Source organism: Phyllostomus discolor, chromosome 8 (assembly GCF_004126475.2).
Source record: "Phyllostomus discolor isolate MPI-MPIP mPhyDis1 chromosome 8, mPhyDis1.pri.v3, whole genome shotgun sequence".
Lineage (NCBI taxonomy): Eukaryota > Metazoa > Chordata > Mammalia > Chiroptera > Phyllostomidae > Phyllostomus > Phyllostomus discolor.
Window position 1 is genome coordinate 62,605,056 of NC_040910.2, and position 12,358 is coordinate 62,617,413.

Genomic DNA, 12,358 nt, shown 5'->3' on the forward strand with positions numbered 1-12,358 from the left:
GGGGAAGGGAGAGAAAAAGAGAGGAAAAGAAACATCAGTACATGGTTGCCTGTCACATACCCCTCATCGGGGATCTGGCCCGCAACCCAGGCATGTGCCCTGACTGGGAATCAAACTCGTGACCCTGTGGTTCACAGGCCAGCACTCAATCCACTGAACCACACCAGCCAGAGCTGTTTTTGTTTTTGTTTTTGATAGTTAGTATCCTAATGGACATGAAGAGGTATCTCATGGTGGTTTAACGATTAGTTATGCTGAGCAACTTTTCATTGGCCATTCAGATATTTTCTTTGGAGAAAGGTCTATTCAAATCCTTTGCCCATTTTTTTAAAATCAGGTTGTTTGTTTTTGTGTATGTCTATTAAGCTTTCCATCTGGCTTTTGATTTTGCCATTTATAAAGTAGTATATGTTAGGTGTTGTGTAAAGCCATAACACACACAATCTCACTTTATCCTCATGACAACCTTGCAATGCAGGTAAATTCAATACCTGCATTTCACAGAAGAGGCATCAAGGCCCAGAGAGGTTAAACCTCCTGCCGGAGTTCACACAGCTGGTCCAGGCCTGTATGACTCCAAGCCCTGGCTCCTAACCCCGGAGTCCTCACCCCTCTCATCACTGTGGTAGGTTGATAGGGAGGCTGGGCCAGGGCCCCCCCATCAGTCCCAGGGGTCTTTCTCCCATCGACCAGCATGCCTGGAAGAGTCCCAGGTTGGGGATTAGGAGCCTGGGCTCTGCTGGTCACAGCCCTGCTCTGACTGGCTGGGAATCTTCCAGAACAACCACCCCATTGTCCTGGCTGTGCCAGCACTGCGAGTAAAGGGAGGTCATGAGCAGGAAAGCCCTTTGGAAAGTCGTAACACACCCGAAAGAAGTGAAGCACGGAAAGGATTCACAAGGCTGGCGCCTGAGCCAGGCCTGTGCTCTCGCCACCTCAGAGCCTGGACTCTTTCCTGGCCAGCAGCTCACTGAGAGTCTGGGGTGGTGGCAATCCTGCTTTCTTGTGTGTCTTTCCTCAAACACCCATAGGTACCCAGCAAAGAAGGTGGGGGCAGTTGCAGCCGGTGCTAGCTTCTTGGGCGGACCGGCCTCCACTGCCCCAAGAGGTTCAGGAGGCAGAGTTGTTTTCTGCTATGTGGCTGTTCTTATACTCACCCATTGAGAAAATGCTCTGGAGAATGACAATTCTGTTATACATTTAGAATCAAAGGAGAAAACATAGGAGAGTCACAAGAAATCTATTGGTGGTAGATTACAGAGAAGGGAGAGTCTCCTTACACTGGTGAGTTCAGGATAGTTAACATTAACATTTAACATTTGCAGTAAACAGAGGTGGAATGCTGGCAACAAGGTAACAATGAAAAGTTTCATAGTCATTATGCTCCAGTGCCTGCAGATAGGGGTCTGGAAGAGGACTCTGACATTTCAAAGGTGTGTTATCCTTGATGCACAAACAATGGACAGGGCTCTCTTAAGTACAGATGGACCTTTTACTAAAGAAGCTACAGGTCTGGGACATGACTCCCCACCATGACCTGCCCAGCTAGGAATTTGTGAAAACATCCTGTGGGGTCACTTTCAGTCACTGAGCTTGTCAGGTCTGCCATGTGGCCCCTTCATTCACACATGACAAAGGGGATATTGCAGTATGATTGAGTTACGAATCTTCAAGTGGGGCGATGCAATATTGCGATTTATGTTTGGTCTCAGTTCACAGTTCCTGGCTTATAGCTCTGGGAACTCTTGGAATTTCCTAAGTGATGAGAGGAGAAGAGGTGTCTTTTGTTACATGAACAGGGTGACACATGGATCCCACCTAAGGATGGGGGCCAGTTGCCAGTGGAACCAACCATGTGATTAGAGGGTTGGAAATTTAGTCCCACACGCCCTCCCCCACCCCTCCCCATCCCTGCCTCCCAGATGAGAGAGGGCCTGGAGGTTGAATTATTCACCAATGGCCAGTGATCTAATCAATAATATCTATGTGACAAAGCCTCCATAAAAAAACCCAAGAGTTGTGAGATGAGGGGACAGTGCCACCTGGAGTGGGCACAGAAGCTTCTCGCCTTTTCCCCATAGCTCGCCCTGCGCATCTCTCCCATCTGGCCATTTCTGAGTTACATCCTTTTACAGTAAACTGGTGAACTAGTAAGTAACATGTTTCTGAGTCCTGTGAGCCATTCTAGCAGTGTAATCAAACCCAGGGAGAGGTTTGTGGGGATGTCCAACTCATAGACAGTCAGTCAGAAGTACAGGTGGCAACCTGGACTTGCAGCTGACATCCCGAATGGAAGGGGGTTGTTGGAACCTTTGATCTGTGGCCAGTCAGTCAGAAGCAAAGGTAACCTGGGCTTGTGTCGGGTATATGAAGGATGCATGTGGTGTGGGGGCAGTCTTATAGGACTGAACCCTTAACCTGTAGAATCTGATACTATCTCTGAGTAGATGGTGTCAGAACTAAGCTGAATTTTCAGACAACCTGAGAGGATCCAAGATTTGTTTGTTAGTTGTGGGGAGCCCTTCCCCCATGGAAAATTGTGTCTCAGACCACTAATTTAGGAAATTATCCTGAAAAATCTGGGAGGGACCATTGTAATCACATGGGTTTTCATAAGAGGGAGACAGGAGGGTCAGAGAGAGGAGGTGTGACCACAGACACGGAGGTCAGAGTGCTGTGCTGGCGGGAAAGGAGGTCATGAGCCAAGGGCCGGGGGCAGCCTCTAGAAGCTGGAGTAGTGAAGGAAACAGGGACTCGCCTGAAATCTTCAGACTGACGCAGGTTTCCCAGTGCCTTGCTTTTACCCAGTAAGGCCCATTTTGAACTTCTGACCTCCAGAACTGTAAGTTAATAAAACTATGTTCTTTTAAGCTGCTAAGTCTGTGGTAATTTGTTACAGCAACAATAGAAATGAATAGCTAATAGAAAGTGTACAAAAGAAGTGAGCAGGCCTTTACCAGAAAAGGAAGTGAATGGGTCAGTAAACACTGAGACAGTCAGCACCGTCAGCCGTCCTAGCCAGCTTCCGGCTGCCACTAGGCGGCTTAGTACAGACATTCCCATTCCAAAAAGGAAGTGTAGGAAAAAAGGAAGGGATGACAGGTCCCAAGCAAGCCCAAAACCTCGTCTTTGTTATGGCGGTCTAAACTGACTAAGTCATCAGCTATTGAGGAAATGCAAATTAGGGCCTCCAATAAGATTCCATTTTAATTAGCAAAGTAATTGGAAAAAATTAATAAGACTACCAAGAGCAAGCACTGGAGAGAAGAAGAGGATACAGGTTGGGGGAGGATCTCTCATACAAAGCTGGGTGTGGACGACTATGTGCTGGAAAACAAGTCAGCATTTATCATAAAGCTAACCCATTCCATTCCCAGGGCCACACCAGATAGATGTGCAGCAGAAATGTGCAGGAACATTCATGCGCATGCTCTTGCCAACAGCAAAAGTCCAAAACAACTTGAATGGATGTCAGTGGGAAAGCAGAAAAATAAACCAAGTTACTTTCATACAATGAACTATTATACACAGGGAAATGAATGCACTACAGTGACACACAGCAACAAGGACGACTCCGACCAACACAATATTAAAAAGAACTAGCTACTTTTTGGAAAAAGTAGTAGCTCCAAAAAAATTCCATAGAGCAAGATACCCTCTTATAAAGTTAAAGACGACCAGAATAAAAAACAGATACCCTTTAGAAACACGTGTAAGTGGCAAAACAACTGTAAGGAATGTGGAAACAGAGGACACGGGTAGGGGTTTGGATGAAACAAGATTGGACATGACTTCAAAAGTTAAAATCTGGACCATAGGGACATGTGGATTCACTACACCAGTTTCTCCATTATAAAAAAATTATTAAAAAAAATTTTTAATAATATAAAAAGGAGCGACGAACACAGGATTCAGTAGGCAGAGACACTGCACCCTAGCGATGAAATGTCGGTTATTGCTCGGCTTCACTTGGTGGTGGATGTTGAGTTCATGGGCACTTATTACATAAATAACTAAACAACTGAATTCAAGCAAGCCATGCATGGAGCAATGAAGAAATAATTAAGACACGGAGGGAGAAAAGGCACTGAAGTCTTCTGGTGTTCTGCGTGCAAGGAGAGACCTTGGAAGTGGAGGCCACCTGGGTGCTAGGTCCCCTGCCCTCCTTAGGTCCTCCTCCCCAGGAGACGCTTTGTCTCTCATCTGTGCACGTGACCAAAGGCCTGGACGAGGCATCCCAGGGCTTCGAGGTTCCTGATAAAAGCTGGTTGGATATTTGGAATGTCATACTGGTACCTACGGATGGGCTTTTGGACTAAAATGTGGGGGTTGACACTCATTCCCCACATCAACATTCAGAGACACTGACCCATTTACCTGGTGGCTGAAGGAAGGCCCCAGGTATGCTGAGAGGGTGGGCTGATGGGCCTCCTAGAAAGGGGATGGGTCGCCCTTCAATAAGGAAATGAACTGAGAGTCAGGGACCTTTCCTGTGCTCTTATGCGTGTGTGTGTGTGGGGGGGGGGGGAGGGTTGCAGTGTTCCCTCAGGGCTGGGTCTGGCTGTGCTACTCTGAGTCCCACTGAGTCCAGAAATGGTTCTGTCCCCCTAGCAGCCATGATGAGCCCTTAGGAGAGAAAAACTATTGCTCCCTCCTCTCCTCACCCCAGCTCTTCCAGAACTGCTCAAATCATGGTCCCCAGACAAACCTGACTAGCAGCTGCAGGATCCCTGGAAACTCATTAGAGATGCAATACCCCTGACTTACTGAATCTCAAACCCTGAGGGTGGTCCTGGCACGTAAGTTTTAGCTGACCCTTCCTGGGGCTCTGATGCCTACTCCAGTCTGAGAGCCACTGACTGAAGTCCATTTTCCCCATCCCTGGACTCTGAATGGCTTCACCACCTTCCCTGACAGTATTCCACAGGCCCTCGCTTCCAGGACTTACTGCCACCTATTTGCCTTAAGAAACCCTAGCAGAGCCCTCAGCTGCTTAGAGCATTGTCCCATACACAAAAAGGTTGTGGGTTTGATCCCCAGTCAGGGTGCATGTGGGAGGCAAATGATCAATTTTTTTCTCACAGCAATGTTTCTCCCTCCCTCTCTCTATCTCTCTCTCCTCTCCCCCTTTCTCTAAAATCAATAAATACAGCATTGAGGATTAAAAAATAAATGAAAGAATGACCAAAAAGCATAAATTCCATGAGTACCTCTTAATGAAATGATCTATCTCCCATGTAAAAAACAAACAAGAAAAACCACCCATCCCATTCACGACCAAGAGTTTTTAAAGAACAAGCAACAATGGATCTCTCTACTGTCTTATTTGCCTCCCATTTGCCTCTTAATTCCCTGCAAACTGATTCCCTAGCGATCATCAGGAGCTTCCATGTCCACAAACCCAACCGGCATTTTAGTGTTCCTGTTCACTTAGTTCTCTTCTCAAGCTCCGGGCATGTCCTGGGCTCCTGGCACTAAGCTAACACATAGAGAGGTCATGGGCTTCCTCATTCAGCAAGAGTTTGTGTTTTTATTTTGGCTCCTCCAGCATGCCAGGCACTGTGCTCTGCAGGCCCCGGTGCACAGCCTGCCCCGGGGGTATTTACGGGCCATCGCAGCGGCATGAAACATGGGCAGCAAAACTGAGAGAACACACCAGATGGACACCTAACTTCAGCCAGGGGGAGGCAAGTGAATCTCAGAAGCCATCGCTGAGGAAGTGACACCTGAGTTTAGTCTAGAGAATGAGAAGGGGTCCTGACCAGCATGGCTCAGTTGAGCGTCATGCCACAAAGCAAAAGGTAGCTAGTTCGATGCCCAGCCAGGGCATGTGCCTAGGTTAAGGGCTGGTCCCCTGTTGGGGAGTGTGCAAGAGGCAACTGATCGATGTTTCTCTCTCTCTCCCTTTCTTCTCCTCTCTAAACAAATAAATAAAATCTTTTAAAAAAATAGTAAAGGATGAGGAGGGATTGACCAGTAAGGGGATGAAGAAGAATGCTCCAGGCAGAGGAACAGCATGTGCCAACAATCAGCAGAAACATAGTGCAAGACGTTCTATCATATTCGCAGTGTATCACAGGCACATGGAGGAGGGCACGGAAGGCACTGGGGTGAGGCTTCCTGAAGGAGGTGGCATGAGTGGGCATCTGTTAAGGGATGAAGGGCATCCCAGGAAGACAGTACAGTAGAAGCAAAGGCACAAAATATCACATCTTGAGGGAGGTATAAGTAACATGGGGTGACACTAAAGTGCAGAACAGAACCTGAGGGCAGTGTAGCAGCTGGGGAGAGCAGTGTCACGTTACATAGTGTGGACTAAAAGTGATAGGACTCACCCTGGCTGGCCAGTGAATTGGGCAACACCCTGAAAACTGGAAGGTCCATGGTTGGATTCCCAGTCAGGGCACATGCCTGGGTTGCAGGCCAGGTCCCCAGTAGGGGGTGTGTAAGAGACAACCAATCAATGGAGGGGAGTGTGTGTGTGTGTGTGTGTTTGTGTTCCCTGTTTACAGTGATCACTCCAACTGCAGCACGAAAGATACATCAGAAAGGTGGGGAGAAAAGCTGGGAAGAGAGCAATTGTAATGCAATGATTGGGATGAAAGAATGACAGCTCCTCCATAAGGCAGTGGCTGTAGGGTGTAACATTTAAGCAGTAGGATCAATGACATAAAGTAATATTAACAACACACAGACTGGAAAACATGAGTCATGGCTCTGCCCCTTACTATCTGTGTAATCTTGGGCAAATCACTTGGCCTCTCTAAGACCCCATTTCCTCACCTGTGAAATCAAGACAATCATAGAGCTGATCTCACTGTTGTTGAAAGAATGAGACAGTGTAATATACACAATAGACAGAGCATAAGACCGAGCAGATGGTGAATGAGCACAGATGAGAGCTCCCATTCTTAGTATCATTAACTGGACTTGGTTGACCAGCTGCAGATACTAAGAGAGACCAGAGCACACAATGATGCACTCCAGCATTTCTGTCCTGTCCTTACTAAGGACAGCAAAGGCAGGTTGGGAAGGCAGCGCTCACTAGCTGGGTACACAGTGCCCACTGTTGGAGGACACAGTCCTCCACAAGGTTCTCTCACTGCTTCACTTCTCACTGTGTGAGCCAAGAACACAAGACCCTGACCTACTGTCACCTGGGCCACTCCTCAGGGCTGTGTCACAATGAGGTACTGTCTTCCTCCAGGCTTGCTCACTGCTTCCTGAGAAGCAGCAGATTCCCAAGCTTGGTATCCCACAGCTGCAACACAAATCTGCTGCATGTGGAGCATCCATGTGGGCCCATCACACTACCCCTGTGGGACTCCAAGGCCAAGGGAACTGATGCAAATATGCCAACACTCATGCTGTGTGCCCAGAGAACAAAGTCCTGTGTCTCCAACCCAGGAGTCTCATGTCTTGCCAGCAACCATGTGTCAGTGACAGGTTAATTTATTAGCTTCTAAATTTGAAAGAGACTTGGAGTCATCAGTGCATGGTAGTTGATAAAACCCTGCATATAAACAACACCACCTAGGAAGAGGTCTGAGGACACGCCCTGGGTAACACTAAAAAGTAAAGGATGAGGGTAGGAAAGGAAGCTCCCAGGGGACCCCAGGATGGAAACCTGGGGAATAGTAGTTCCCTACAAGCCCAGGAAGTAGAGTTTAAATTAAAACAGAGCTGGTACTCTGGCCAGGTAGCTTAGTTGGTTAGAGCATCATGGTCCTGGTACGCCAAGGTTGCGGGTTCAATCCCCGGTCAGGGCACATACAAGAATGACCAATGAATGCATAAATGAGTGAAACAACAAATTAATGTGTCTCTCTCAAATCAATTTTTAACAAAGAATATACAGAGTTTTAAAAAACATAGTTGGCAATGGAGTCAACTGATGCTTAAAAATCAAATAAGATGAAGACTGAAAAATAGCCAATGAATTTAGCAACTAGGTCACTGGCAAGAGTCCTTCCAGTGAAGTGGTGGGGCCAGAAGCCAAACCGGAGTGGGTAAGGGATGAATGGAGGTAAAGAAGGTGTGACATAAAATATAAGGCACTTCCCAAAAGCTCAACTGGAAAGGGCAAAGAGGTGGGCCATTGGTAACTGGAGGGGTATCAGACAAATGAAAGTTTTCTTTCTAAATAGATGGAAGAGACTGAGGAGAACAAGCCAGAAAAGTGGGGAAAGTTGGGGAACAAAGATAAAATGAGGTGAAGAGGAGAAGGGTGACATTCAGGTCCCAGGTGAGAGGCTGGCCTGAGCCCTCTTCACAGAGATGGCATTTGCCCGAGCCCCATCCCCTTGAGCAGGCCAACCTGCTAGCTCAGGCTAGCTCAGCCCACTGTCCCTAGAGAGGGGTTTGGCCAGCAGCGCTCCCTGCCCAGGCAAGTTTAGAAGGTGACACTCCAAGCTCTGTGAGGCCAGCTGGCAGAGAGACTGAGTGCCTTCTGCCAGCAGGGATGGATGGTCACTTGGAAGTGGGCATCCAGAGGAAAGAGAGAACCTGCTGAGGGAGACACATACCTCAGCCCCCTGGTACTCAGGACTGACAGAGGAAAGCCCTATGGGTAGACCCAGTGATTAGTCCCAAAGGAGGAAAAGGAACTCTCCTTGGTGGAACACCTGTGTGCTGCTTGGGGTTTCTGCATCCCCTCACCTTACTCTTCCGATTCTTGACAGTGTTCTTACCCCGACATGACAGAGGAAGTAACTAGGACTGGCCTGGTGCTTAGCAGGCAGCACATGGTGGGTCCCAGCTCTCTCTGATTTGGGATCTGGCTCTTCTGCCCCTACAGCCCACACTGTCCTTCCCTCCCAATACAGCACCCAGGGCCTGGGCCAGAGTCAAGCACACACAACTGCTGCCCTGCAGCCCTCTGGATGAGCCCAGGACAGCCACCTCAGCCTGCTAGGGTGATCTGTGGCCTGTGACAGGGCAGGTCCTCCAGGTACTTACTTAGTGTTCTCTCTTCAGGGACGCTGGTTGGCCTTTCAAGCAACATCAGACCCCAAGGGGTCTGATCTCTTATGGCCTGGGCCTGGCAGAGGAGGCCAGGGAGGGAGGGCCAGCAGGAGTGTGCAGCTGGGCTTACCTGTGGACATGCCTCTGCTTTTTTGCAGGGCCGGGGGGTGGGGAGGGATTACTCCCAGGAACCCTCTCTAGGGGTGTGAGAATGAGAACAGAAGACAGCAGCTCTTTATACCCTGAGGGTCTAGACCAGCGATTTTCAACGGGTGCACCACAATAATTTTTAAAACATGCAATATCTGACTATCTAGTCACGATCACAGACCTCCTTTCTCTTAGATTGTCAAATTTAAAAAAAATGACAACAGCTAACACGATAGCTGCCCGGTGTGAGTTCATCAACATTATACCTATTTTTTTTTGGTCGGGCCAGCAAAAAATATAATTTTAGGTGTGCCAAAGAATTTTAGTAATTAATTTGTTGTGTGCCATGAGTTGAAAAAGGTTGAAAATCGTTGGTCTAGACTCTTTGAGAGACTTATAGAAGCAAAAGATGGACTCTCTGCATAGACGGGCACACACACAAAACACAACCTTGCGCAGTTTCTGGGTCCACTCGCAAACCACCACCATCAGCAGCCAAGTGTCAAAGGAGCGTATATCAAAATCAGCAGAAGAGGTGGCTAAAAACGCAGGTGCCCAGATGCCACGGCAGAGTTTCTCCTTTAGTGAATCTGGGGCAAGGCCCGGGAGTCTACGTTTTTAACCAGCGCTTCAGAAGACTTGGGCGCTGATGCTCAGCGGAGGCCCCTTTGAGAAACCCGACTCTGGGGCGGAGAGATGGCCCCGTGCTTTAAACTTTCCCCATCCGGATGCACGAACTGTCTCCCTTCCTGTCCCGCGGGCCTCACCCTCACGCGAGGTAGTGGAAGCATCTGGGAAACCTAGTGGGGACAAGCGATGGCTCCTAGGGCCTGCCCGCCCCGGTAGCCACCGCGCCACTGCTCCCCTGCAGGCGCAGTGGCATTGTGGCCCGCAAGGGGCGCGGTGCTGGAGCCAACGCCAGAGGGAGGGTCCTGCCTGCCCCTAGCCCGGAGCGGAGGGGAGGGAAGCGGAAGGGAAGGGAGGGGAGAGGAACGGAGGGAAGAGGCTAGGAGGGAAGGAGGAGAGCAGCGCGCGGCGGCGCAGAGCCCAGGCGCAAGGGCGGGAGCTGGAGCTGGAGCTGGAGCTGGAGCCCAGCCGGGGGCGGGGCGGGGCCGGCGGCTGGCAGCGAGCGCTAGGGGAGCGCGCTCGGGGAGCGCGGAGGGCGGAGCGAGGGGAGCGCGGGCCACCAACGCCACCGCCCCCGCCCTGCGCCGCCCGCGCGCAACAGTTCCCCCAAAGTTGCAGCCCCAAGGCGGGCCGCCGGTCGTGGGCGCCACGGTATGGGCACCCGGCAGACCAAGGGCAGCCTGGCGGAGAAAGGCAGCCCCGGCGCGGCGCCTGGTCCCCGCCGCGAACGGCCCGACTTCTGGGCGTCGCTGCTGCTGCGCGCCGGGGACAAGGCGGGGCGCGCGGGCGCCGGCGCGGGACTACCCCCCTACCACAGGCGCGTTAGCATGGTCCAGGAGCTGCTGAGGATGGTGCGCCAGGGCCGGAGGGAGGAGGCAGGGACGCTGCTGCAGCACCTACGCCAGGTGAGTGCGGCGAGGGGGCGCGCCGGCTGCGAGAGCGCCCCGCCCCTTCCCGGCGTGGCTGGGGAACGCCGAAGGGCACCGCCCAGGGTCCCCTGTCGCAGGGATGGAACCCGGTCGGGCAGCAGGTGCCACGGTGCTCCCGCGGAATTTGAGGCCTCAGGACTGGGCGGAGGAAGGATGGCCGGGCAAGGCTGGGCTGCCGGGGACCTGTTGAAATAATGTTCCCGCTTCTCTCCTCCGCAGGCAGAGGAGGCTGATCCCAGCAATGGTTGCGGAGAGGGGGCGCAGGGAAGGTTGCCTGGCCTGGGCCAAGGTGCCTCTCCTCCTCTCTACCCACTGGCAGTCACTCTCTGCCAAAGGTCCTTAAGGAATTCGTAGTTGTCAGCGTCCCCAGGGAATCCAAGGGCACGACCCTGGGGCTGCTGAGATGCCAGTCCCTAGGTCGTAGTCCACCTGGAGGCATTCTAGATTGCGCTTAAGGTGGGAGATGGTGTTTTCTCTTCCCTGAATAACTTTGACAGGTGCTCAGCCATGAGCCCCTACTGAACACTGGAGGGGAGAGGGGAATTGGATTCGTTTCCTGTGGGACTGTCTGGCTGCAGAAACTTCAGGAAGCTGCCAGCGCCCTGTCCTCTGCCTGTCCCTCTCCCACTGGTTAGTGACTGCCTGCAGATCTGGCTCTCCCCTCTGCTCCAGGGCCGCCCTGGGGCCCGCCCTGTCAGCCACCTCTCCTTGGCTTGTTTTCCTTCCGTCGTTTCGTTTGAGGGAAGGGCGGCCTGGACTTTGTTGAGTGGGAGAGAGGCAGGAGGGTGTACCCCCTGCATCACCAAATAGATTGTCTTCACCCAGCTTTGGGGGGATTGAGTCCAGGGCCCATATTCTTGCTAGACTGACCCCATCAGTGGTGGGGTTTATGTGAATGGGAGAGGGGATCGAAGGTGACATTTCTGAAGTTTAACCATCACTGATTGAAGAGGATGTAGAAGCACCTTTCTGGGAGGAGCTTCCAAAACCTACTCAGATCCATGTCCCTCCTGATTCTGTGGCATTCACCCCCCTCATATCTAGTTTGCTGGAACCCTGGAGTGTGTGGTCCCAAGGTGCACACTGCACAGGGAAAGGGAAGCAGAGACCTGTGGCAGGGATGGGTGGGGGTCAGCTCTTGCCTCAAGCTATTCCAAAAAGAATGAGGCCTGAGCTGCCACTAGATTCCCAGGTGCGCTCTCTGAATTGAATCATCAAAGAAACATAGCATTATGCACCACATAACTTTAGCTGTGTGTATTTTTTTTTTGTCTTTCAAAAATTGGAGACCAGTGCATGGCCTCTGTAGAAACTCTTTTGCTTTCAAACAGAATAATGGATTTTCCAGACCATCATATCTCATTTGCACACCAGACAGTAAGAAGATTCTACTTGATCACATGCTGTTCCCCCAGCACTGGGGTGGGTGCTTCTGGGGAAGCAGAAGGAGGAGGGGGCTGACAGGTGGGGACAAGACAAGCCCTTCTTGAAGGGGAGAAGAACGAAGTGAAGTCAGCATTCTTTAGGACTGGTCACAGGAGACCAATGCTGTGGGTGCCTCCGGCTCATCTGGGCTGAGTGTGGTTCCACATGCTGGAGCTGACCTTCTCCCTGGTTTGTGGAGAATAGCTAAGTTCCTGTGGCCCCACAGGGTCCTTAAGACAGGGAGCGTTTCCTGAGAAACACTG

General features: G+C 50.9%; 1 protein-coding gene across 1 annotated transcript in view; it reads left to right on the forward strand.

Annotated features, from left to right (window-relative positions):
* Positions 1 to 10,260: 10,260 nt before the first annotated feature.
* The window catches only part of LRRC75A (leucine rich repeat containing 75A), a 46,461-nt gene continuing 44,363 nt past the window's right edge, over positions 10,261 to 12,358 (forward strand). Inside the window, exon 1 of the mRNA XM_028534462.2 lies at positions 10,261 to 10,646. Within this exon, the coding sequence (XP_028390263.1) occupies positions 10,395 to 10,646 (252 nt within the window). The 5' untranslated portion in view covers positions 10,261 to 10,394. The remainder of the gene's footprint in view (positions 10,647 to 12,358) is intronic.